The sequence below is a fragment of the Pristiophorus japonicus genome, chromosome 5, assembly GCF_044704955.1.
Source record: "Pristiophorus japonicus isolate sPriJap1 chromosome 5, sPriJap1.hap1, whole genome shotgun sequence".
NCBI lineage: Eukaryota > Metazoa > Chordata > Chondrichthyes > Pristiophoridae > Pristiophorus > Pristiophorus japonicus.
This window is the reverse complement of record NC_091981.1, coordinates 281,078,059-281,102,881: the sequence shown is the minus strand read 5'-3', so window position 1 is coordinate 281,102,881 and position 24,823 is coordinate 281,078,059. Positions and strand designations below refer to the sequence as shown.

The 24,823-nt window shown below is 44.6% G+C and overlaps 1 protein-coding gene across 1 annotated transcript in view; it reads left to right on the top strand.

Annotated features, from left to right (window-relative positions):
- gorasp1b (golgi reassembly stacking protein 1b) overlaps positions 1 to 16,415 on the top strand; it is a 43,422-nt gene extending 27,007 nt beyond the window's left edge. Inside the window, exons 5-9 of the mRNA XM_070881673.1 lie at positions 788 to 918; positions 6,521 to 6,656; positions 9,538 to 9,667; positions 11,104 to 11,265; positions 12,346 to 16,415. Coding sequence (XP_070737774.1) covers positions 788 to 918; positions 6,521 to 6,656; positions 9,538 to 9,667; positions 11,104 to 11,265; positions 12,346 to 12,629 — 843 coding nt within the window. The 3' untranslated portion in view covers positions 12,630 to 16,415. The remainder of the gene's footprint in view (positions 1 to 787; positions 919 to 6,520; positions 6,657 to 9,537; positions 9,668 to 11,103; positions 11,266 to 12,345) is intronic.
- The last annotated feature ends 8,408 nt before the right edge of the window (positions 16,416 to 24,823 follow it).

Genomic DNA, 24,823 nt, shown 5'->3' with positions numbered 1-24,823 from the left:
TTCGGGACCTGGAATATTATCATTGAAACTCATTCTTTTTTGGCGTGGAAGCACGTCATCCTCACTTCGAGGGACTGCCTATGATGATGATTGTTCAAAAGACTCTAAACAGCTAAGAATACATTTGTTTAGCTCTTTGCAGACTTAATCGCTTAGCATCTAGTTGACTCGCCTGACTTTTACCTCGGGGAGGAAAACAAGAATGGATAGATAGGGTGGGTGGGTTGGAAGGGCAACAGCTCCTGTGCTGGGCACTAACTTCTGCAACAACTGTGGCTGTAGAATTGCAGCGCCCCCGAGACCTTGGGCGATAACTGCTCCGGGAGTGCTCCGTGTTAACGCAGGGTGTCAGAAGCGTTGAATTGTTTGCTGGGTCAAAATCCTGGAACTCCCTACCCAACAGCACTGTTGGGGGCACCTTCACCACAAGGACTGCAGTGGTTTAAGGAGGCGGCTCACCACCTTCTCGAGGGCAATTATGGAATGGGCAACAGATACCGTCCTCGCCCGTGACGCCCACGTCCCGTGAATGAGTAAGCAAATAAATTTAAGTTCTTCAACACTTGACAGCTTCGCACCGGGGGCAGCACATCTAACCAACTGAGCTACCAAAAGTGGTTCACTTGTCTTTTGATAAATTGATCTGTAAGAGAAAAATAGTTGGCTAAATCACACCTAAAGTGTTAGAGAATTTTTGTGTGATGCAAAAAAAAAACACGATAGGAAGAAGTGGGAAAGTTTTTCTTTTATTTAACAAAAATAAATAAATCTGTGTTTTTCTTTTTAGTCTGAAGATTTTTTCAACCTGATTGAGGCCTTTGAAGGAAAGCCCCTGAAGCTGCTGGTTTATAACAGTGAGACCGACACCACCAGAGACGTCATGGTTACACCCAATGGGGCCTGGGGAGGAGAAGGAAGGTATGTGCTGGTTGACTGTAATTTATAAGCTGTTGCTTTGTTAAGGCACACTATCTGGGAATCGTGTGTACCAGGTATTCAGCATTGTTTGCAATGTTGTTCACTGTCAGGCAGGGAGAGGAACTGTCCGCTTTTGTGCAAGCTATTAAAATGGCCAGAATGATTTTGCCTCTTTTCCTTTTCCCTTTCCCGCTCCACTATATAAGGTTTTGCAGTAGGGAAGTTCCTAGCCTCTGCTCGATGCCCCCTCCCCGTACATACTGCACTGGTTGACCAAAGAGGCAGAACTAGCCTGCTAGCTCGTTTGTGTGCCAAAGTTAGAACAATTGAACCATGCCAATGTGTTTGTAAACAATAAACCTCCAGCAACCAAGGTCCCCCGTGAGCTGGCCTGCCTCCTGCACGGCCTGTCTTCCCCCAATGCGCGGTCCATTCAAATTTTTGGCCGTGCGCAGGATCTACAATGGAAAAGCCGGTGAGCGCCCTGCGTGGGATCTTGCAGGTGACTGTGCGACCGCACAGCTTAGCCGGAAAATGGGCTGCAACCACGGATCAGGCAGGTGACCTCTCGGCAATCATGTTCATTTTGCTGCTTCAACCATCACTTATTTGTTTCGCTGATGGCGGGTCACAGACCTGAAACGTTAGCTCTGTTCCTCGCTCCATAGATGCTGCCTAACCTGCTGAGTGTTTCCAACATTTTCTGTTCACAGGTTGAGCGTCCGAAATCCAGAGTTCCGAAATTCGGAATGTTCCTGAATCCGGACACCGGGCCGATCCGTGGCGGGGTCGTTCGGAATCCGGAAAATGTTCCGAAATCTGGACTTTTTTTAAACAGATTACCACTGCGAGTTGGGCCTAGGGAGGGGGAAAAACAGCAAAAAAGAAAATTCCAAAAAATAAAAATTCACAAAACCCTTCCCTATTAAATCGCTGAAAAAGAATTTAAAAAAAAATTAAAACTTTAACTTTTTTGCAGGTCTACAAGGCAGATTTTTTTCCTGGCTGCCGACCCCAGAACCGCCAGTCTCTCTCTCCCTGTTCTGCCGCTGTCCCTCCCCTTACCTTGGTCCAGGCGTTTCTGGATTTGGGATGTCGGAAAGACATTCCGAAATATCCGGAATGGCCTAGGTCCCGAGGTTTCCGGATTTCGGACACTCTACCTGTATACATTTTTTCATGTGTTAGTGACGGTGTAAGCCGCGATTTCAGCAACAGGAGGGACAAGTGCACGTTTGCTGAGATCTAAGAAGCCTCTCGCTAACGCAGCCTTCTATATCTATAAAAACCTACCTCAGGACTCTCCTTGATTTCTTAGTCACGCCCTCAATTCAAAAATTGTATGATCCATTCAGCTCCACTTAATTTAATTCACTCTACAGTGAAATTGAATTTTGAACACCTCGCACACCATCAGTTACACCTAACACACTTGTGACCACCACCGATTCCTGTAGCAAAACCTTTTTAAGAATGAAGAGTACAAGTGAATGTTCATTTTAAAAAAAAAAGCAGAAAATGCTGGAAACACTCAGCAGATCAGGCAGCGCCTTTGGAGAGAGGAAGGTAGGGTTAAGGTTTCAGGTCGATGACCATTGAAAGGATTTTCATGTTCAGACTTCTTTGCGACTGATTAAAAGATGTGGAATGGTGGGATCCTCTTTAAACGAGCGTAAGCTGCAGAAAAAGCATTTTGCAGTACCCTAGTGGCTCAGTGGGAAATGACTGATGGTTTGATAATGAGCCATGCAGTCCGAACGGTCACAGGTTTGCTTCCCAAACTAGATTTGAGCATACTGATTTCAGCTTGAGCAGGAAGATTAGTGATATACAATTGATTGAAAGACTTGCATATATATAGCACCTGCCACTACTTTAGGACGTGCCAAAGCACTTTACAACCAACTTAAGTCCTTTTTTTTTGTTTCCTACATTACAATCATTTTCACCTGTGAAGCGCCTTGGGGCGTTTTACTACATTAAAGACGCTATATAAATACAAGTTGGTTTTTAGTGTAGGAAATGGGGCTGCCAAATGCGCATAGCAAGTTTCCACACACTGCAATGAAATAAATGACCAGATCGTCTGGATTTTTTTTGGTGTTGGTTGAGGGATAAATATTGGCCAGGCCCAATGTTCCCTGTAATTTTTTTTTTTGGGGGGGGGGACCATGCAGCCCGGTTTAAAGGGTTAGGACTACCCTGCTCATCTTTCAATAGTACCCTGGGATATTCTACTTCCACCCGAGAGAGCAGGCAGGGTCCCGGTTTAACGTCTCATCCGAAAGACGGCACCTCCGACAGGGCAGCACTTCCTCAGCACTGGGGTGTCAGCCTGGATTATTTGAGTTTAATGTGCAAGTCCAGCGAATTAAAATAACAGGAAGGTTGAGGCCGAGATGCCACTTGTGCGAGACAAACTGTGGAGTGGCATAAATCGACCAGCAAAGTTCAAGCGATTCACAGCTCGTCTCTTCACCTAAACTTTGTTTCTGGCTGGTTTTGCATTAACAACGGCGTGTGTCGTGAACTCGGCATTATTTTTCTAGCAAGATTTAGGCTAATAAGTTAGATGTAATGATACAAGCCAGTCACAGGTAACCTCCGATCCCATCACCTTGGGTGAGACTGAGACCTAAAAAGATTCTTTTGGGACCATAACGGAGCGAAAGAAGGCTGTTACTTGGCCCTCTGCATCCGTCGAGCAATCCAAATTATTTACCTCTGGCACCCTGGAATGGGGCTTGAACCGACACCCTTTTGACTCGGAGGTGAGAGGGTTGGTGTTCTGATCCCTGTCCAGTTACCCATAACCCTGCTGGAAAATGCACGAGTGTGGAGACCCGGTGAACAGTGTCAAACCTTGGTCTGATGGGTCCCATAGTCAGAGAGCCCGCTGTCGGGGAGTAAATGCTAGTAGCCATGTGGGTACTGGAGGACTGCACTGGCAGAACCCTTGTAATGGTACCCCAGCAAGAGTTGGTACCTTAAGGAGAGCTCGAGAAAAGCAGGAGATGCAAACCACACATCACGCGCAGCTGATCAGCTATTCCTGTCACTTATGTCAACCAGCCTGTAACTGATCAGATTTGCCAAACACCTTTTTTATGAAGACGGCATCTCCTTTTGTATTGGAGTGAACATTGTGTCAACCACTGAGTTGGAGGCGGGGTGAGATAATGGGTTTTAATTTATAGTCTCCAGGATCAAAACTACAGTAAACAGCAGGATTATTTCTCCAGCAAAATGTAGAGGCAGATAGTTGCACAATGTAAATGATACATTCAATCCCAGTCACTGACAGCAGTACGGGCTCCTGGTGTGATTGACGGGTGGGGGGTGGGGGGGGGGGGGGGGGGAAATTACCCAATCATCTCCATTCTGACCGGGCCTTGCGGTGTCACTATGTGCAGCCTCTTTTAATACAGGCATTGTGTTAATTTAAGAAAGGTTCCACCATGTTTAAAAAAAGGAGGGGGAGAGAAAACGGGGAATTATAGACCGGTTAGCCTGACATCGGTGGTGGGGAAAATATTGGAATCAATTATTAAAGATGTAATAGCAGAGCATTTGGAAAGCAGTGACAGGATCGGACCGAGTCAGCATGGATTTATGAAAGGAAATCATGCTTGACAAATCTTCTAGAATTTTTTGAGGATGTAACTAGTAGAGTGGACAAGGGAGAACCAGTGGATGTGGTGTATTTGGACTTTCAAAAGGCTTTTGACAAGGTCCCACACAAGAGATTGGTGTGCAAAATTAAAGCACATGGTATTGGGGGTAATGTACTGACGTGGATAGAGAACTGGTTGGCAGACAGGAAGCAGAGAGTCGGGATAAACGGGTCCTTTTCAGAATGGCAGGCAGTGACTAGTGGAGTGCCGCAGGGCTCAGTGCTGGGACCCCAGCTATTTACAATATACATCAATGATTTAGATGAAGGAATTGAGTGTAATATCTCCAAGTTTGCAGATGAGACTCAGCTGGGTGGCTGTGTGAGCTGTGAGGAGGATGCTAAGAGATAGGTTAGGTGAGTGGGTAAATGCATGGCAGATACAGTACAATGTGGATAAATGTGAGGTTATCCACTTTGGTGGCAAAAACAGGAAGTTTTTATCTGAATGGTGACAGGTTAGGAAAAGGGGAGGTTAAGGAGACTGTCGAAATCTCGACCTCCGATAAACGACTCCGACACCTTCAGCTCCGGCAGAAGTTTCTTTAATTTACTTGCTAACAAGGGAAAGGTCACACTCAGTCAATGGCTCAGTGAAGACCTTCCAAATGATACAATTTCACAGGATATTTATACAGTAAAACCCAAGTTCTGGCCTCTCCCTGTGTATTGGCTCTGTCTTGCAGTCAGTGAATACAGATAAAGAGTTAATTACTACATCCTTGTCCTGACATGGTTTCCAGATATTTCCTTTTGTCAGGGTTATTAGTTGGCCAGTCGGCCATTATTCTATGAGAGTTTGGTAATGAGCTATTACCTGCCTTGCATTGTCTCAGGTTGGTCCAGTTTCCTGGTCAGTTATCTTTTTGCATCAAATGGATGAGGTCTCTACAAGAGATAATGGCTGGTGGTTTGAGTACTTCGAAAAGGGGTGGGGGAGTGGAACTGGTGTTGTATGGACAATAGGAGAGCACCATGGGGGGGTGGGGTGGGTACTTGTCTCAGCAGGACGTGCCTCCCAGCTGTCTGGTGGCTATCAGCCATTTCAAGCCAGGTTTAGTTGTTTATGCAAACCGACTGCTTGTTGCAGAAATTCCTGGAAGGACCAGGCCTCCTTTTTGTTTTATATTAAAAAGGGCACAACAATATACTGTGGTACAGCTTGGATATAAATACATTTCCACAAGACCTGGATGTCATGGTACATCAGTCATTGAAGTTTGGCATGCAGGTACAGCAGGCGGTGAAGAAGGCAAATGGTATGTTGGCTTTCATAGCTAGAGGATTTGAGTATAGGAGCAGGGAGGTCTTACTGCAGTTGTACAGGGCCTTGGTGAGGCCTCACCTGGAATATTGTGTTCAGTTTTGATCCCCTAATCTGAGGAAGGACATTCTTGCTATTGAGGGAGTACAACGAAGGTTCACCAAATTGATTCCTGGGATGGAGGACTGACCTATGAGGAGAGACTGGATCAACTGGGCTTGTATCCACTGGAGTTTAGAAGAATGAGAGGGGATCTCATAGAAACATATAAAATTCTGATGGGATTGGACAGGTTAGAGGCAGGAAGAATGTTCCCGTTGCTGGGGAGTTCCAGAACCAGGGGTCTCAGTCTAAGATTAAGGGGTAAGCCATTTAGGACCGAGATGAGGAGAAACTTCTTCACTGTAAGTGGTTAACCTGTGGAATTCTCTACCGCAGAAAGTTGTTGAGGCCAGTTCATTAGATATATTCAAAAGGGAGTTAGATATGGCCCTTACGGCCAAAGGGATCAAGGGGTATGGAGAGAAAGCAGGAATGGGGTACTGAGGTTGAATGATCAGCCATGATCTTATTGAATGGCGGTGCAGGCTCGAAGGGCCGAATAGCCTGCTCCTGCACCTAGTTTCTATGTTTCTATGTTCACCTTGCGCGTTTCTCATTTTCAGCTTGGGTTGCGGCATTGGCTACGGCTATTTGCACAGAATCCCCTCCCGTCCTGCAGTGCCAGAGAAAAAGATTGAGATCCCAGCACCATCTGTAGCAAGCACCCCACCCCACAACCCAGAGAACGGATACACGGAGGTGGGTAACCACTGGTTTGAGAGACACACTGACCCCCCAATCTTTTTTTAAAAAAAACCCTACCCTAATTAATGTATTTACCTGTAAACCCAAATCTCAGTCATCTACTGTCAAAATGTTTTTTCACGCTATTTCAGGTATTTACACCTTTGATGTGCTGCAGGACGATTTTGTTTTTGCACTTGTCAGTATCTGTTCATCCTTGATGGGAAAACCACGAGTTGAACTGCACGCCCTTCATTGCTACTCTGTTTCCTGCATTCACAATGTGTTTATAATATAGGAAATTACTGGTGTAAATGGAGTTAATATTTCCCAATCAAGAGACTTGTTCCATCTTGTTTTTTTAAAACCTATGACTGTGCATTACTCCCTTAACTTTGAGGGTACAGGAAGCCTGTTCATTATAAACATGTGGAAACCCCAATGGCTGTTCAATTCTATGCAGTACCTGTTTGAAACAGCTGGGGGAGCCAAAAGCTTGACAATGACTTCAATTAGAATTGAGTGCTGTGCGAGTCTCGTGGAAATAACCTTCCCAGATGCACAATTCTAAAAGTACCAGACACTATAACTTTACCAGACACACAATTATATGAAGCTTAGGAACTCATCAGATATGCATTCTATCAAACATGTAAACTGACCAAATTGGGATAAAGCTTATAAATTTACCAGATTCTAACACTTATAAAATAGATACACTTTGTATGCAGTTTGCAAATGTGAGGAAAATTGCTTTATATTGTACTTTTACTTTTTGTCCATTCTCTTCCCTCTGCTCCTCTGTTGAAGGTGCTGACCTCTTGCAGGATTTTGGTTTCGCGGAGCCCGTTCATAGAATCATAGAATAGCATAGCCCAAAAAGGAGGCCATCGAGTCCACGCCGGCTTGTTCGAAGAGCAATCCTGTTAGTCCCACTCACCCACTCTTCCCCGTATCCCTGCAATATTATTTTCTGCTTCAAGTATTTATCCAATTTCCTTTTGAAAGCTATTGAATCCATCCATTGCCCTATCAGGCAGTGCCTTCCAAATCCTAACCACTTGTGTAAAATAAAATTGTGTCTGCCGATTCCAGCAGCCTGTCTGTCCTCTTGAATATTGATATCTTCTTCACTATTTACTACACTTCCAAGTTTTGAAATTGTGCCCTGTCCAAGTCATTCATGTATGTCAAAAACAGCGGTGGTCCTGTTGCTGAACCTTAGGGAATGCCTCCCGTCAGAAAAATTGCCAACTCTGTTTTTAATCACTTAGCTAATTTTGTATCCATGCTGCAACCGCCCCTTTTATCCCATGGGCTTCAATTTTACTAACCAGTCTAATATGTGGTACTTTATCAAATGCCTTTTTTTAAACTCCATATACACATCAGCTGCACTGCCCTCATCCACCCTCTCTGTTACCCCATCAAAATTCAATTAAGTTGGTCAAGCACGATTTAACCAGAACAAATCCACACCGGCTCTGGTACCTTGCCGAAGTCACCACTGCTCACGTGAGCTCAGACAGTGAGTGTTGGCAGGCTGTTTGATCATATGGAGGGCCAGGCATTACCACCTCTCCATGCTGTATGCTCTGTGTGTGTCAGCTGTAGCTCAGTGGCTAGCACCCTCACCTCTGAGCCAGAAGGTTGTGGGTTCAAGTCTTGCTCTACATACTTGAGCACAAAAATCTAGGCTGACACTCCAGTGCAGTGCTGAGGGAGTGCTGCACCGTCAGGTGCCATCTTTCAGATAAGATATTAAACCGAGGCCCCGTCTGCTCTCTCAGGTGGACGCAAAAGATTCCACGGCACTATTTCGAAGAATTCCTGGTCAATATTTATCCCTCAATCAACATCACGAAAACATACTATCTGGTCACTATCACATTGCTGTTTGTGGGACCTTGCTGTGCACAAATTGGCTGCCAGGTTTCCTATATTACAACAGTGACTACACTCCAAAAAGTATCTCATTGGCTGTAAAGCGCTTCGGGACGACCTGAGGTTGTGAAAGGTGATGGAGAAATGCAAGTCTTTCTCTTTGCAGCAGGGGTCATTGGAGTGCAACAACAATGGCCTGTTCTTTCCAACCCTCCACCCAGCCCAGTGATACTGAGGCCAGTTGCAGCATCCTTTATCAAATGCCTTTTAAACTCCATATACACATCAGCTGCACTTCCCCCATCAAAATTCAATCAAGTTAGTCAAATACGATTTGCCCCCAACAAATCCACGCTGGCTCTGCTGTCCTCTGGTATCATGCCCAAGTCACCACTACTCGCGTGAGCTCAGACGGAGTGTTGGCAGGTTGTTTGATCATATGGAGGGCTGGGCATTACCACATCTCCATGTTGTACACTCCGAGCCTGAGTGCGTCAGCTGTAGGCCTCTGAGTCAGAAAGTTGTGGTTTTAACTCCCACAGATAACTTAGCACGGATCAAACATTGTACGTGAGGCCTTCTGGTCTTTGTAGCTTTAGTTATGTGTGACTTCACCGACTGAGTGGAAATAAAAACAGAAGCCTGCTGGAAACGCTCAGCAGGTGAGGCAGAATCTGTGGAAGAAGAAAGAGTTTTCACTTCGATGACCGTTTGCCAGGACTGAGTCATTGGGAAGCTCCATATTTATGGTTACTTTAAATTGGACACATTTTCCTTACTGCTCAACTTGGAATCAAGGAACCCGATCAGGGTAGAATGCATTCTTGCTATATTCTCAACGTGTTAATATTTTTCAATTTGTTTTCTTTAAAATTAAAAAAAAAAGCGGATACTGTAGCACTTTGTAAAATAATCAATTTGGAGTGTCTGCCGTGTGACTGCCGAAGGTAGTGCTCGCTATTAAATACAGGTCGAGGTCACCATACAACGTGTTTGTGTGCTTATTCACCAGGCACCTTTAGTAGCTCCCAGCTCACCGACTAACGGAACGAGTCAGAGCCCAGGCTTGGAGCAGGGGCTAGCCGACCTGACAATGGAAAGCTCACTTCTCCCTCCTCCTATCCAACGTGTCATGGACCCAGGTACGTGGGCGTTTTAAAATTCTCTCTTTGTTTCGCTTGGGCGTTTGAAGCCTGTCTGGACAGCCATCAAAGGTCTCTCCAGCGATGCTTTGATGTGTAACAAAATGGATTTGCACTCGACAAACAGCCGGTCATGTTGGAATTGAACAATTCCACAAAGATCGCAATTTTGAGGTTGTGCGCTGCTGTCAATAAATGTATTGCGTCCTAGATTATTTTAATGTAATTTCCAGTGGCATAGACATTTGGAGTATGTGAGGGTATTAGTTTTTGGAACCAGTCAGGTGTCTTGACTTGTAGAATCTCAGCACCATCTCCAAACCAAACTACCGAGAATTGCACAGCAATAGAGATGCTGTTTGCCCAATATGCAGTGTTCACAGTGTTGCCCAACACACACGTCTTGCCCCCAAACCCAGGGGACGTAGGCCATTACACTACAGGCTTTGTAAATCCATTTTGTAGTAACACACACTGTGCAGTATAACTGCATCTAAGTCGGCAGGAGTTTGGGATTTGGCCTAGCAATGCAGATTCTATTCTGCTCCTGTACTGTCCTGGGTTCTTAATGTGCTGTGTGCCATTTTTGTCTGGGATTGCTGGCTTCAAAAAAAGTGGCACAGCACGCTAGGAACATAAAATTCACATCTATGATTTCCCAAGTGGCGTGTTCCATGCAGTTGGGTGACTGACGGAAATTTTCAAATGAAGAACCACTATTACAATTGTGCAAATGCTTCTTTATGGATGACTAAAATCAGACTGCACCGCACAGACTGTACATAATAATGCCCTGACTCTCTCATGAATACCTTTTTCAGGTCATCATGAATACTGATGTTCCAAAGAAAATGAAACAAACTTCTTTTCGAATTCCGTGTTTTATTGCTTTTTTTAAAAAAAAGTTTCCTGCATTTGGTGTGAAACCAAAGTGGGGTGATACTAACTCACAGATATGGTCCTGCATGCTAGGCCAAATCCCAAACAACTGCCGACTTAGATGCAGTTATACTGCACAGTGTGTGTTATTGCAAAATGGATTTACAAAGCCTGTAGTGTAATGGCCTACGTTCCCTGGGCTTGGGGGCAAGACGTGTGTGTTGGGCGACTCTGTGAACACTGCATGTTGGGCAAACAGCATCTCTGCTGCTGTGCAATTCTCAGTAGTTTGGTTTGGAGATGGTGCTGAGATTCTACAAGTCAAAACACCTGACTGATTACGCGAATGATTGTATGTGATGATGTACTGCTTTCCAGCTCTGCTTTTTAGTAGAGGTTTGTTTCTAAAAATTATGGCGGAGCTTGCGAATAGATTTTAAAAGGGGTTTGAATTAAAACAAGGTTGTGTGGCTGCAGTCACTTTGCACTGTGTAGCGTGCCCAGCAGGTGCAGCTTACAGGTCACGATTTAATTTGTCTTTTGTACTCGTGAAATAGGTTTTCCACCTGGATCCGCAGACATTCCTGAAGCTCATGACTTGGCCAAAGTATTGAATATGTCACTGTCCTCATCCTCCTCCTCCATCTTTAATGCAACAACGGAAAGCAATACTGGAACAGATGGGTTCAACACCAATGAAGAACTTGATCTCCACTCTGGTAAGTGTGGCTGGCAGTCAGCTCTTTGTTGCCTCCCCTTGACGTTCTCCCCTCCTGCTGGACCGTGCTGCCACAGATACCGGCGCGCTACGGAGTCTCATCCAAGTGGCTGTTCTTCACGTGCGAGTCTGTGCAGCGAGCATTGGCAGGCTATTCCTGTTGCTGACTGCTCCATTTTTGATTGGGGCGGAGGAGCGGTGAGCGATCGGGGCACAGGAGCATCGTGTTCGGGGCCCAGAAAAGGCGAGGGCCCAGGGGCAGCACGGGCCAGCCCACACTGCGATCTATGGATAGTAGGAGCATGTGTGTGCACTAGGTCCGTGCAGCAGAGCTTGGTCTCCAGTCGTCTTGGTTAACCCTTGCCACTGGATCAAGCCCCTAGCTCTGTCAAGCCCGTGTGATGGCTGGTGTGCAACAGCCACCACACCTTAAAGAATTCACATACAGGCATCTTCCGCCCTTCAGTATGTAGTTCGGGACTTGGAATGTCAGGTCCCTCATTGAAACACCCCTTTTTGTGTGGAAGTGGGTCATCCTCGATACAAGGGACTGCCTAATACCTAATACTATTCCCCCACAGTGGCATCACAGCCGAACCCGATCCTGCCCTCAGCATTTCCCAGCAGGAGTCACGGATATCTGTGCATGATCTTTGCTTCTCAGTAATTTTTTAATTCAGCTCCCAGTTTTGAGTGAACAGTTTCACTATGTTTTGTAATTGTAGTGACAGGTTGTGTGATGTGTTTAACGTAGAGTGTGTTTATAAAATATATTTTTTTGTTTCCTACACTATATTTTAAATCTGGCAGACGTGAGATGCCAGTCGGGTTGCCTAGCAGAATAATTGAAATGCCACGAATTTACTGCTCCCTCGCTCTTCAATCTAGCTGTCTCTCAAATTGCATTATGTCGCCAGTGGTTATGCTTGAAAAGGCATTAGCTGCTCATTTGATGCTTTTAAACAAATCTAAAGCAGGGCAGATGAAGAATTCAATGCGGAACATTAACTCTATCTGTCAGTAGTGAATTTATCTGACTGACTTACGATGAGTGTGTGTGTGCCCTTTTGTTTTTAAATAGACCAGGCTAGCGCAGCTGTGCCCGAGGATCTAACGTGTGCCGGTGCTGTGCCGCAGGCTACTTCATCAACAGAGCAAGAGCTGGATCAGGATCTCTCCTCGATCTCCGACTTGACTGACCCGTCGCTTCCCACCTCCACTGAAATGTCACCGGATGCGCACGCCGATACTGACCGCGCGGCATCTCCGCCGGGTGCTCGCGACGAGCGCCCGGCGCAAGACGAGACCACAACCTCCCGTGATTCCTCAGCGGCTGAAGACGAAGTAAAGGAGTTGTTGGGTTGAAGGGGCTCACGCAGGCAGCGAGCAGCAGCGAACGAGACTCGTCTCGTGGCTGAGTTTTACCTGAGTTTACTTTTATTTTAACCTATCTGATTACATTGATAACTACCTTATGAAATGCAAGCAGCTGTATGTCAAGGCTGTTTTCTTTGCTCCTTGTTTGAAGACGACATTACGCTGCCGGTTTTATACCTTCTGTCACACTACAGGTTGTCCACTGTTAACTATTCCACCACATGAGAAGCAATAAGGAGGTATTTCAATGAAAGTGATTTCACATTCATATCAGCTGGTTGCGAGATCATGGTTGAGATGACAAGCCTACCTTTTCCTAAAAATATAATTATCTGATTGCTTTACTTTTAAGACCCACTATACAAGTACAGTCTGACCTTCATGGGGAAGAGGTGGATGGAAGATTCGAATCACTGGTTTTGGGAAAGATACAAGATTATAATTAGATTTCACTCAATTTATTTTAAGCATCTTGCTTTTTAGGTGTATTATTCTCAGTATAACACTACTGTGCCAATCCCAGATTAGTACTGTCAGATTCCTGGGTAGAAAGGAGTTCGAGGCAACGGACCCGATCTCAAAGATTAGAGGACTTCCGAAGCTTTGCAATTAAATTGCATGACTTCATCCGAGCCCTTTGATTGTATTAAGTCACTCGCTTTCATTCTCCCTCATATAAACTAAGTGTTAGTGCAGGCAGTTCAATATTGTGTTGGTCATAATCAAAATACTTACCTTACTGTTTGATGGAAATGTTTCTCGTGCCTAATCGTGGATTGGAATCTTAGTGAGACTATGGATAAGCAGCTTGTACCTGCATGTAGAGTCATTTGAAGCGTGTAGGATAGCATTAGTTTCTAGCTTTCATCCACAGTTGTACGATTTCAGTGATTTTTCTTTCATAACTAATAGAATCAAAATCTCGGGCTTGCAGCTATTTTTCCCTTCGCGTAAATAAAAATGCAGCTTTGGGTTGTTGCGAGGAATTAGGAAGCAGGAGAGCCTAAGCTATTGGGAAAAGGAAACACTCGGATGTGCTGTGTAGAAAATCGACATCCATCAACTCTGGGCTAATGAAGCTGTACAACAGTCGCTCTCTTCCCAAATGTTAGTGAAGATGAGGCAGTTTCCTGGGGAACTCGCACACGCTCTCACCTCATTCACTTTCTGCCTCACTCTCACTCACCTCACTTACTCGCTCGCCTCTCTCGCTCTCTCTCTCACACATACACACATATTGTGGTGTTACTGGGAAGGAAACCTATACATTAATAACCTTCTCTTGTATGTCTGTGTTTTGCATCCTAGTTCTGCATCACTCAACTTCACATACAGATATGCTCTCTTATTTTTCATTATGATTCTGAAGCTATCAAACCGTTAGCTACTCGCCACCCTTAAGGCTGCAAAGAAAATGGCAAACATTTGATTTTGTACAGACTACTGTCAGCTAAGAAAATCTCAAATCTATGCAACAATAGTTAACTTATGATTTCCTGGTAACATCTTTTTTCATTGTCCTCCCCCTTCTCTCCTGAAGGCACCGACTCTTACTGGGGTACGGTTCCACAGGGAACTAGAAACATAGAAAATAAGTGCAGGAGTAGGCCATTCGGCCCTTCTAGCCTGCACCGCCATTCAATGAGTTCATGGCTGAACATTCAACTTCAGTACCCCATTCCTGCTTTCTCGCCATACCCCTTGATCCCCCTAGTAGTAAGGACCTCATCTAACTCCTTTTTGAATATATTTAGTGAATTGGCCTCAACAACTTTCTGTGGTATAGAAACATGTGACTGGCCAGTCTTCATGCGAGTATCAGCAGGCTATCTGACCTTGGTGGGAACCATAGTCAAGTCCAATTCTCTGTTCATCTGATATCCTCACGCACGTATTTAATAACAGGAGGCACCGAATCATCAAGGGTAGGAATTTCTTGCACATATTCCCAACCGGCCACTCATTTTGCTGCGTTTGTTGAAGCCAAAGACTAAAAAGCTTACTGCCTCTATCAGCCTGCCAACATCAGCCAACGTGCTGATTTGCGGGCAAGATTGACGAGTACCAATTGTTTAATTAGCATAAACATATATAATATATGTAGATGGCATTCTGTCTTTACAGAGTTAATTCTGTATAACCTAACACTATAAACATGCCTTGTGTAGCAGTTTCAGTAGATGAAACGCCAAGTTAGACACAGCTTCCCAGAAGCCTAGCATTGTTGGTGCTTTCTGACGATGTCCGGTATTGTGCCAGTTAATGAAGGGTTTGGAGATTTTTTTTTTAATGTTTTTCCCAGTGACGCACAAGGTAATGAATGATTGACTGAAAATGTAATGTGATCCTACATGTGGGTAGTATTTGCTGGTTGTGGCTTTGGGATGCAGTAGTGGCCAATGCTTTAACCAGATTATGATGCTGGTATTTTTTTCTGTTTGCATAGTTTCTATATAATGCTTCCTTTTTAAGAAGGAATTTTTACCCTCCTTCCTAATCTCTGCGTATCTTGTCAACTCGACCTTACTCTGTCCATTTAATACTCCTGTTATGGACACTGGTTTAACAATAGCCCTTAAATAGGGTGGGGGGAGGAAATTAAAAAATAAAATCATGTTTACATGTTGCTGGGAGAATAACTCTTTGAATAAGCATTATTGCACATGAAATGCATCATTGTCAAGCTACACACTGACTGTCAGAACAGATGTGCACTCAACATGGGTCAAAATAAAATCTCACTGCAGAGCTTTGAATGATGTTACACTTTGCACCTTACAAAGGTGCTGAGACAATTGTACTTATTTTATGAAGTTTGCATTTAGTCCTTCGTATCACGACCGCCCCCTTGCCAGCTTTAGCACCCATCACGTCCGTAACCTGGCCTGCATGGGTCACCCCCGCCGTTACCTTGTGTTTGGTTGTATCTGCTTTTGAGAGCGCCACTAAATGTGCTTGCTGGCTTTTCCCATGGGCTTGGTGAAAGGCCGGGGACAAGGTGCAGGATTACGCAACTCAAGTTAAAAGGAAAACTCGCCAATGCTGCAAATGCAGAAGGTGCTCAATCAGCACGGTTACACCCAAAGTGGGTTGACCATTATCCTCAATTCCTGTTTTTCTAACATTTTGAAGGTATTGACTTTTATATCAAATAACAGGTTTTAATTTTTTTTTTAAATAGTGCATAAAATGCACATTTCCTAAAATGCTTATTTCCGGATTATTTGAATGGCTCTAGAAGCGTGGGTTTTAGTAGTCACGTTGCGTCAGCGGATAAACCGTGCTGGTGGCCTAGGCCCCACCTGTGACTTAAAATTCTTATCGACATTCAGCTGGAGCGAGCAAATTTTGTCAGCCACCGCCTCACTGAGTTGCAGCTGTCCATGTTTTGCAGAGGCAAAACTGAGAGCTGTCTGTCTGGCTCTTTTGTAAAAACAAAAGAGGTGCCACTGACTGACTACCACCCAGCTATGTGGAGCCCATTTGATGTGTCAAAAAACTGCAGCACTAGGTTTATTATGTTATCGTAGATTTGAGGTCCAGTCTAATTTCCACGTGTTTTTATATAGATAGGTGGTGCTTTTCATACACAATCTGTACATAAATGTAATTTTAATGTGGGGACAGGAGAAACTTCTGAAAAGGTGAATGTTGACAAAGGGAATTCTATTCTTTTGACAGAAAAAATAATATATGGTTGTATGTTGGAAGATGGGCCAATGGATGGTGTATGTAATAATCTTTGTGAAAACATTAAAAATTTTAATTTGGGTGCATCACTTTCAATCATTCTAGTCCGAGTTCAGACTGAGATGTAGAGGTTGTTCCCTGTGGACTGGTCCTTCAGTGAAGGAATACAGGCTTGCTATGTTCAAGCAGCTGAATGAGCACTCTCGCTTGCACCATTTACTGGCGTTCACTCTGAATATTACCAGTTGCTTCCATTTCACGTGGTACCTGCTTTGTAAAGGCAATGCCAGTTGATAGTTTATTAATTGAGGCGTGTGGGCTCTTGGCTACACGGAGAAAGGCCACCTTTTAAACTGCCCAGGCTCCATCACAGGCTTTGTGGGCAGCAGGTAAATACTGGGCCAAGTTTTGCGATATTGACTGGTGTGACTATATAGTCTGGCACGAGCCACTCTCCAGGCTCATGCATAAAGAATTGATTCTTGTAGTTGAGGCAGAGATGTGTCTTTAAAGGGAAAAGTAAATTTGAAGCAGAGGAAGATAAAGGGCAATGGGACTAGTTTTTTGGATTTTTCAAGCGGGTACCTATATGATGGGTCGAATGGCCTCTTTACTGTAAATTCCCATAGTTCTACGTGGCTAGAACATTGGGTGAGAAATAAAACAAATCTATTTAGTTAGAGTTTTGCAAAAAGAAATGTAATTAAAATAAATGCTATCTGATCCACATGTAGCACCTAATTGTCATTTGGAACAGTCAGGATATCACTACGCTATGCAATATTTGAGTGTAATTTATACACATACTTTAGCATAGTCTACAGAATCTTCCAAGTTTAAAAAAAAATTCTGAATGATTCGTTGGGCAGGTCGGTGGATAGGGGAGGCTGCACTGGCAAAGATTTAAAGTGAGCGAATGGGCCTGGACTGTATACGTCACTGTTGCCAGTTCAAGAATGGCATTGGTAGAGATAAAGGTGCAGGTTAATCTCTTCCCCACACTCAGCTGGAGTGTGGTTTGTGGCAAAGCAGGACCTGAAGGAGGGCATAAACCATAGAAATTCAATGCCAGCTGTTATAAACAATCAAACTAGAATAACGCAGCCGGTTAATTGACCTGTGAAAGAAAGAGAGAGGGCCTTGGATGATGTCATCATTCTGGCATATCCATGAAAAGTGAGCTGCTGCTACTAATGGAGACTATGCATCTCAGAAGTTGACAGCACCTCCATAATGTAAAAGTACCTTCAGTTAGATGAAAATAGAAAGACTTGCATTCATATAGCGCACTTCACGACCTCTAAAGCATTTTACAGCAAATGCAATACTTTTGAAGTGCAGTCACTGTTGTAATGTAGGAAAGGCGGCAGCCAATTTTCACACCGCAAGATCCCACAAATAGCAATGTGATAAGATCATATGTTTTGTTGAGCGATAAATATTGACCGGGACACCTTCCCCTGCTTTTCTTTGAAATAGTGCCATAGGATCTTTTACGTCCACCTTGATTTAATGGCTCATCTGAAAGACGACGCCTCCGACAGTGCAGCGCTCCGAGTACTGCACTGAGGGGTCAGCCTGGATAATGGAATTTGAACCTCTGCTCTTCTGACTCCGAAGCGTGAGTGTTGCCAACTGAGCCATGACTGAATCAATCAGGTGGGTAACAATGCTTTGGAAGGACAAGGGATGAATTGAACATCTCTAAAGCTGGGTTGATTTTCCACCGATACGCTATTACAAAAGTGTAAACTCTTATTACACCCAGCACAGAAGGAGGCTTCCCCCATTGTCAGTACAGAGCACAACCAGAATTTTCCTGATGACCCAAGTGCCTGATGGTTAAACTGGGTGATAAGAACTGTATTTCCCAGTGACATCCTTCACCTCGACCAGCACATCCACAGTGTTTTTCTGTCTTTACGTTCTGAACAGGAGCAAAATTGTAAAGTGTTGCTATCTGTTTCTATGTATCTTTTTTATTGCAATGAAAACAACTTGCCTTTATAGAGTACCTTTTAATGTAGTAAAACTTCCCAAGGCACTTCACAGGAGGGTTATCAAACAATATTTGACACTATATTGGGATAGATGACCAAAGGCTTGGTCAAAGAGGTAGGTTTTAAGGAACATCTTAGAGGTGGAGAGGTTGTGAGAGGGAATTCCAGAGCTTAGGGCCCAGGCAGCTGAAGGCAAGGCTGCCAATGGATGGAGTGATGACAATCAGGGACGCGCAAGAGGCCAGAATTGGAGGAGCGCGGGTATCTCAGGATTGTGGAGCTGGAGGAGGTTACAGAGATCGGGGGGGGGCGAAGCCATGGAGGGATTTGAAAACAAGGATGAGTTTTACAAAATTAAAGTGTTGCCGGAGCAAGAAACAACGTAGGTTAGCGAGCACGGGCGTGTGATATGTGGGTGTGCGTTAGGTCCGTGTAGCTGCCACTGGACCAAGACCCAGCTCTATCAAGCCAATGGCCAACATACGTTGAAAAAATCCACGCACAGGCATTTTCCACCCTTCGAGATGTAGTTCGGAATTTGGAATATTGGGTCCTTCATTGAAACACCTGTGAACTCATCCCTTTTTGGTGTGGAAGCAAGTCATCCTCGCTTCGAGGGACTGCCTATGAAGATGGAGTGATGGGTGAACACAGCTTGGTGCGGGGGTTAGGATACGCGCAGCAGAGTTTTGGATGAGCTCAAGTTTACAAAGAATTTGTATACAAAAAAAAACAAACGTGACTCCAAGATGTAAAGAAATGTTCATCGGACAAAATATAAATTTTGGAGCACAGTTAACCACAATCTCCTGCAACAGCCGTGATATAATTTGAATCTCCTCGTGGTTGTAAAGTTTTTTTTAACTCCCAGCTATAAAAAATAACACAAGCTGATTTTAAATGCTATCTCAAGATATAAAGGTGAATGATCTCTATTTGAAGCAGAATGGAAGCTTTGCTGCGTTGATAGTATTAATATGATTGTTCCAAAAAATGCATCAATTGCAGCTTCCAGTGTCTTAGCAAAGAAATTCAGCAATTATAAACAACATTTATCCTGCTAAAACGATGCCTTCAAAGCACAACTAAAGATGTTCCACACTCCTGCAGATGAGAAAATGTTAATACATCGTGGCTGAAATTTTCATGCATCTCTGGGTTGCCCAAATATACTACATGATACTCTCGTGTAGCATCCATATAAACATAGAAAATAGGTGCAGGAGTAGGCCATTTGGCCCTTCGAGACTGCACTGTCATTCAATAAGATCATGGCTGATCATTCCCTCAGTACCCCTTTCCTGCTTTCTCTCCATACCCCTTGATCCCCTTAGGCGTAAGGGCTATATCTAACTCCCGCTTGAATATATCCAGTGACCTGGCATCAACAACTCTCTGCGGCAGGGAATTCCACAGGTTAACAACTCTCTGAGTGAAGAAGTTTCTCCTCATCTCAGTCCTAAATAGCATACCCCTTAATTCTAAGACTATGCCCCCTGGTTCTGGACCTCCCCAACATTGGGAACATTCTTCCCGCATCTAACCTGTTCAGTCCTGTCAGAATCTTATACGCTTCTATGAAATCCCCTCTCATCCTTCTAAACTCCAGTGAATAAAGGCCCAGTTGATCCAGTCTCTCCTCATATGACAGTCCAGCCATCCCTGGAATTAGTCTGGTGAACCTTCGTTGCACTCCCTCAATAGCAAGAACGTCCTTCCTCAGATTAGGAGACCAAAACTAAACACAATATTCCAGGTGAGGCCTCACTAAGGCCCTGTACAACTGCAGTAAGACCTCCGTGCTCCTGTACTCAAATCCCCTAGTGCTGTGGTAAGGACTAGCTCTGCTGCACGGACCTAGTGCGCACACATATCACAGTGTGCGCTGGCCCGTGCTGCATCTGAGCCCACGCCTCTTCTGGCCCCAAATTCACCCCTGTCCTGGGCCCCGATCACGTCGCTCCACGATCACGTGCCGCTCCTGTCTACGCTCCAATCAGCGACCTGGAGCTTGGTGATGTCCAATCCAGTCGCCCCCTTCGTTGCCATCGCCCTCCTGCACCAGCTCGCGCTGTGCCTTGCAATGGTACGTGACCACGCTGCTCCAAGCTGCCGCTCACCGCTCCTTTTATGGCCCCAATTTGCGGCTGGTAGATTCTCGCAGGTCGGGGTCGCCGAAGCTACTGAAATCCCCAAAGCACAGGACAAGTGCCCAGTCTGCCATCCTGGCTAATTTGATCTGCAACAGTACTGCACTTTAAAGTAATTAATTGTATGTGAAGTGCTTTGAGATATTTCGAACAGACATGTTAATGCACTTTCTAAATGCATTTCTTGCTTCCAAGTCTTTATAACCCTCAGTGTTCTGGACTCTCATTACCAAACCTTGCATTAAAAAAGATTGACTTTCGTGTCACCTGCTGTGCAAGCTTCCTTCAGATACGTTAAAGGTTTGTCAGATGCATTCTCCGCGTAAATTACTTCCGAATGCTATCTATAGCCTTGGGAATTTGTGTGGGATCAAATTAACTGTCTTCTTGCATCAATTGAGCTTCCCCCACCCTTCCATCGCAGCATAGATGACATGTGCAGGGTTGCTCATTCCAGAATATATTCTATTATTAATGGGTATGAAGAATACTCTGAGGAGAATAGACTTCTGATGACAATTGTACCCTGGAAATGTAATAACCAGAAGGACATATGGAGGGTGGCTCGTTCAGCCTTTCAGCTCCAGAGGTCTGTACGAAAGTAAATGTTGGTCCCTTAGAAGATGAGAAGGGGGATTTAATAATGGGAAATGTAGAAATGGCTAAGACCTTAAACAATTATTTTGCTTCGGTCTTCACAATGGAAGACACAAAAATTGCTGGTCACGGGAATGTGGGAAGGGAGGACCTTGAGACAATCACTATCACTAGGGGGGTATTGTTGGACAGCTAAAGGGACTCAAGGTAGACAAGTCCCCTGGTCCTGATGAAATGCATCTCAGGGTATTAAAAGAGATGGCGGAAGTTATAGCAGATGCATTCGTTATAATCTACCAAAATTCTCTGGACTCTGGGGAGGTACCAGCGGATTGGAAAGCAGCTATTGTAACGCCTCTGTTTAAAAAAGGGGGCAGACAAAAGGCAGGTAGTATAGGCTGGTTAGTTTAACATCTGTAGTGGGGAAAATGCTTGAAGCTATCATTAAGGAAGAAATAGTGGGACATCTAGATAGGAATAGTGCAATCAAGCAGACGCAACATGGATTCATGAAGGGGAAATCATGTTTAACTAATTTACTGGAATTCTTTGAGGATATAACGAGCATGTTGGATAGAGGTGTACCGATGGATGTGGTGTATTTAGATTTCCAAAAGGCATTTGATAAAGTGCCACACAAAAGGTTACTGCAGAAGATAAAGGTACGCGGAGTCAGAGGAAATGTATTAGCATGGATCGAGAATTGGCTGACTAACAGAAAGCAGAGAGTCGAGATAAATGGGCCCTTTTCAGGTTGGAAATCGATGATGAGTGGTGTGCCACAGGGATCGGTGCTGGGACCACAACTGTTTACAATATACATAGATGACCTGGAAGAGGGGACAGAGTGTAGTGTAACAAAATTTGCAGATGACAAAGATTAGTGGGAAAGCGGGTTGTGTAGAGGACACCGAGAGGTTGCAAAGAGATTTAGATAGGTTAAGCGAATGGGCTAAGGTTTGGCAAATGGAATACAATGTCTGTAAATGTGAGGTCATCCACCTTGGGGGAAAAAAACAGTAAAAGGGAATATTATTTGAATGGGGAGAAATTACAACATGCTGCGGTGCAGAGGGACCTGGGGTCCTTGTGCATGAATCCCAAAAAGTTAGTTTGCAGGTGCAGCAGGTAATCAGGAAGGCAAATGGAATGTTGGCCTTCATTGCGAGAGGGATGGAGTACACAAGCAGGGAGATCCTGCTGCAACTGTACAGGGTATTGGTGAGGCCGCACCTGGATTACTGCGTGCAGTTTTGGTCACCTTACTTAAGGAAGGATATACTAGCTTTGGAGGGGGTACAGAGACGATTCACTAGGCTGATTCCGGTGATGAGGTTGTTACCTTATGATGATAGATTGAGTAGACTGGGTCTTTACTCGTTGGAGTTCAGAAGGATGAGGGGTGATCTTATAGAAACATTTAAAATAATGAAAGGGATAGACAAGATAGAGGCAGAGAGGTTGTTTCCACTGGTCAGGGAGACTAGAACTAGGGGGCACAGCCTCAAAATACGGGGGAGCCAATTTAAAACCGAGTTGAGAAGGAATTTCTTCTCCCAGAGGGTTGTGAATCTGTGGCATTCTCTGCCCAAGGAAGCAGTTGAGGCTAGCTCATTGAATGTATTCAAATCACAGATAGATAGATTTTTAACCAATAAGGGAATTAAGGGTTATGGGGAGCGGGCGGGTAAGTGGAGCTGAGTCCACGGCCAGATCAGCCATGATCTTGTTGAATGGCGGAGCAGGCTCGAGGGGCTAGATGGCCTACTCCTGTTCCTAATTCTTATGTTCTTATGTTCTAAGCCCATACTGTTGTAGAATTGAATAGACTCAGCCAATATTCTCTTGAGTTTAGAAGAATGGGAGGTGATCTCATTGCAACATACAAAATTCTTACAGGGCTCGACAGGGTAGATGCAGGGAGGATGTTTCTCCAGGCTGGGGAGTCTCGAACCAGGGGGTCAGCCAATTAGGACTGAGATGAGGGGAAATTTCTTCGAAAGAAACATAGAAATTTACAGCGCATTTCTGTCCATAGTGTCCACATCGGCCGACAAAGAGCCGCACGGCCCTTGATCAGCAGTCCTGAAAGTTACATATAAACCTATTGTTATGTATTGTCCAGGTACATTAAATGTATAAGTGCAATGGTGCACCACAGAGGGCGCTGTGATGGGAGACCTGAAAGTACCTGCAAGACAGAGTATAAAAAGCTTCCCACCACACCCGAGAGGCACTCTGGAGTTATACAATAAAGGACTAAGGTCACGGCAGTTACTACAACACCATACTGTGTGGAGTCAGTGATTTGGGTGCTACATACACCACACCTATGAACAATGACAGAAAGACAAAGAGCACCTGGCCCAAACAGTCCGCCTCACACAACTGCGTCACCCCTTATACTGAAAACATCGACACTCCACCCCAACCGGAGCCATGTGATCTCCTGGAAGAGGCGAAAACCACATAAAAACCCAGGCCAATTTAGGGAGAAAAGAAATTTGGGAAAATTCCTCTCCAACCCATCCAGGCGATCGATTCTTCACATAAAAACATAGAAACATAGAAAATAGGTGCAGGAGTCGGCCATTCGGCCCTTCGAGCCTGCACCACCATTCAATAAGATCATGGCTGATAATTCCCTCAGTACCCCTTTCCTGCTTTCTCTCCATACCCCTTGATCCCTTTAGCTGTAAGGGCCATATCTAACTCCCTCTTGAATATATCCAATGAACTGACATCAACAACTCTCTGCGGCAGGGAATTCCACAGGTTAACAACTCTCTGAGTGAAGAAGTTTCTCCTCATCTCAGTCCTAAATGGCCTACCCCTTATCCTTAGCCTAAGACTGTGTCCCCTGGTTCTGGACTTCCCCAACATCGGGAACATTCTACCCGCATCTAACCTGTCCAGTCGCGTCAGAATTTTATATGTTTCTATGAGATCCCCTCTCATCCTTCTAAATGCCAGTGAATACAGGCCCAGTCGATCCAGTCTCTCCTCATATGTCAGTCCGGCCGTCCCAGGAATCAGTCTGGTGAACCTTCGCTGCCCTCCCTCAATAGCAAGAACGTCCTTCCTCAGATTAGGAGACCAAAACTGAACACAATATTCCAGGTGAGGCCTCACCAAGGCCCTGTACAACTGTAGTAAGACCTCCCTGCTCTATATTCAAATCCCCTAGCTATGAAGGCCAACGTACCATTTGCCGCCTTCTCCGCCTGATGTACATGCATGCCAACTTTCAATGACTGATGTACCATGACACCCAGGTCTCCTTGCACCTCCCCTTTTCTAATCTGCTGCCATTCAAATAATATTCTGCCTTCGTGTTTTTGCCCCCAAAGTGGATAACCTCACATTTATCCACATTATACTGCATCTGCCATGTATTTGCCCACTCGCCTAACCAGTCCAAATCACACTGCAGCCTCTTAGAATCCTTCTCACAGCTCACACCGCCACCCAGTTTAGTGTCATCCACAAACTTGGAGATATTACACTCAATTCCTTCATCCAAATCATTAATGTATATTGTAAACATCTGGGGTCCCAGCCCTGAGCCCTGCGGCACCCCACTAGTCACTGCCTGCCATTCTGAAAAGGACCCATTTATCATAACTCTCTGCTTCCTGTCTGCCAACCAGTTCTCTATCCACTTCAGTACATTACCCCCAATACCATGTGCTTTAATTTTACATGCCAATCTCTTGTGTGGGACCTTATCAAAAGACTTTAGAAA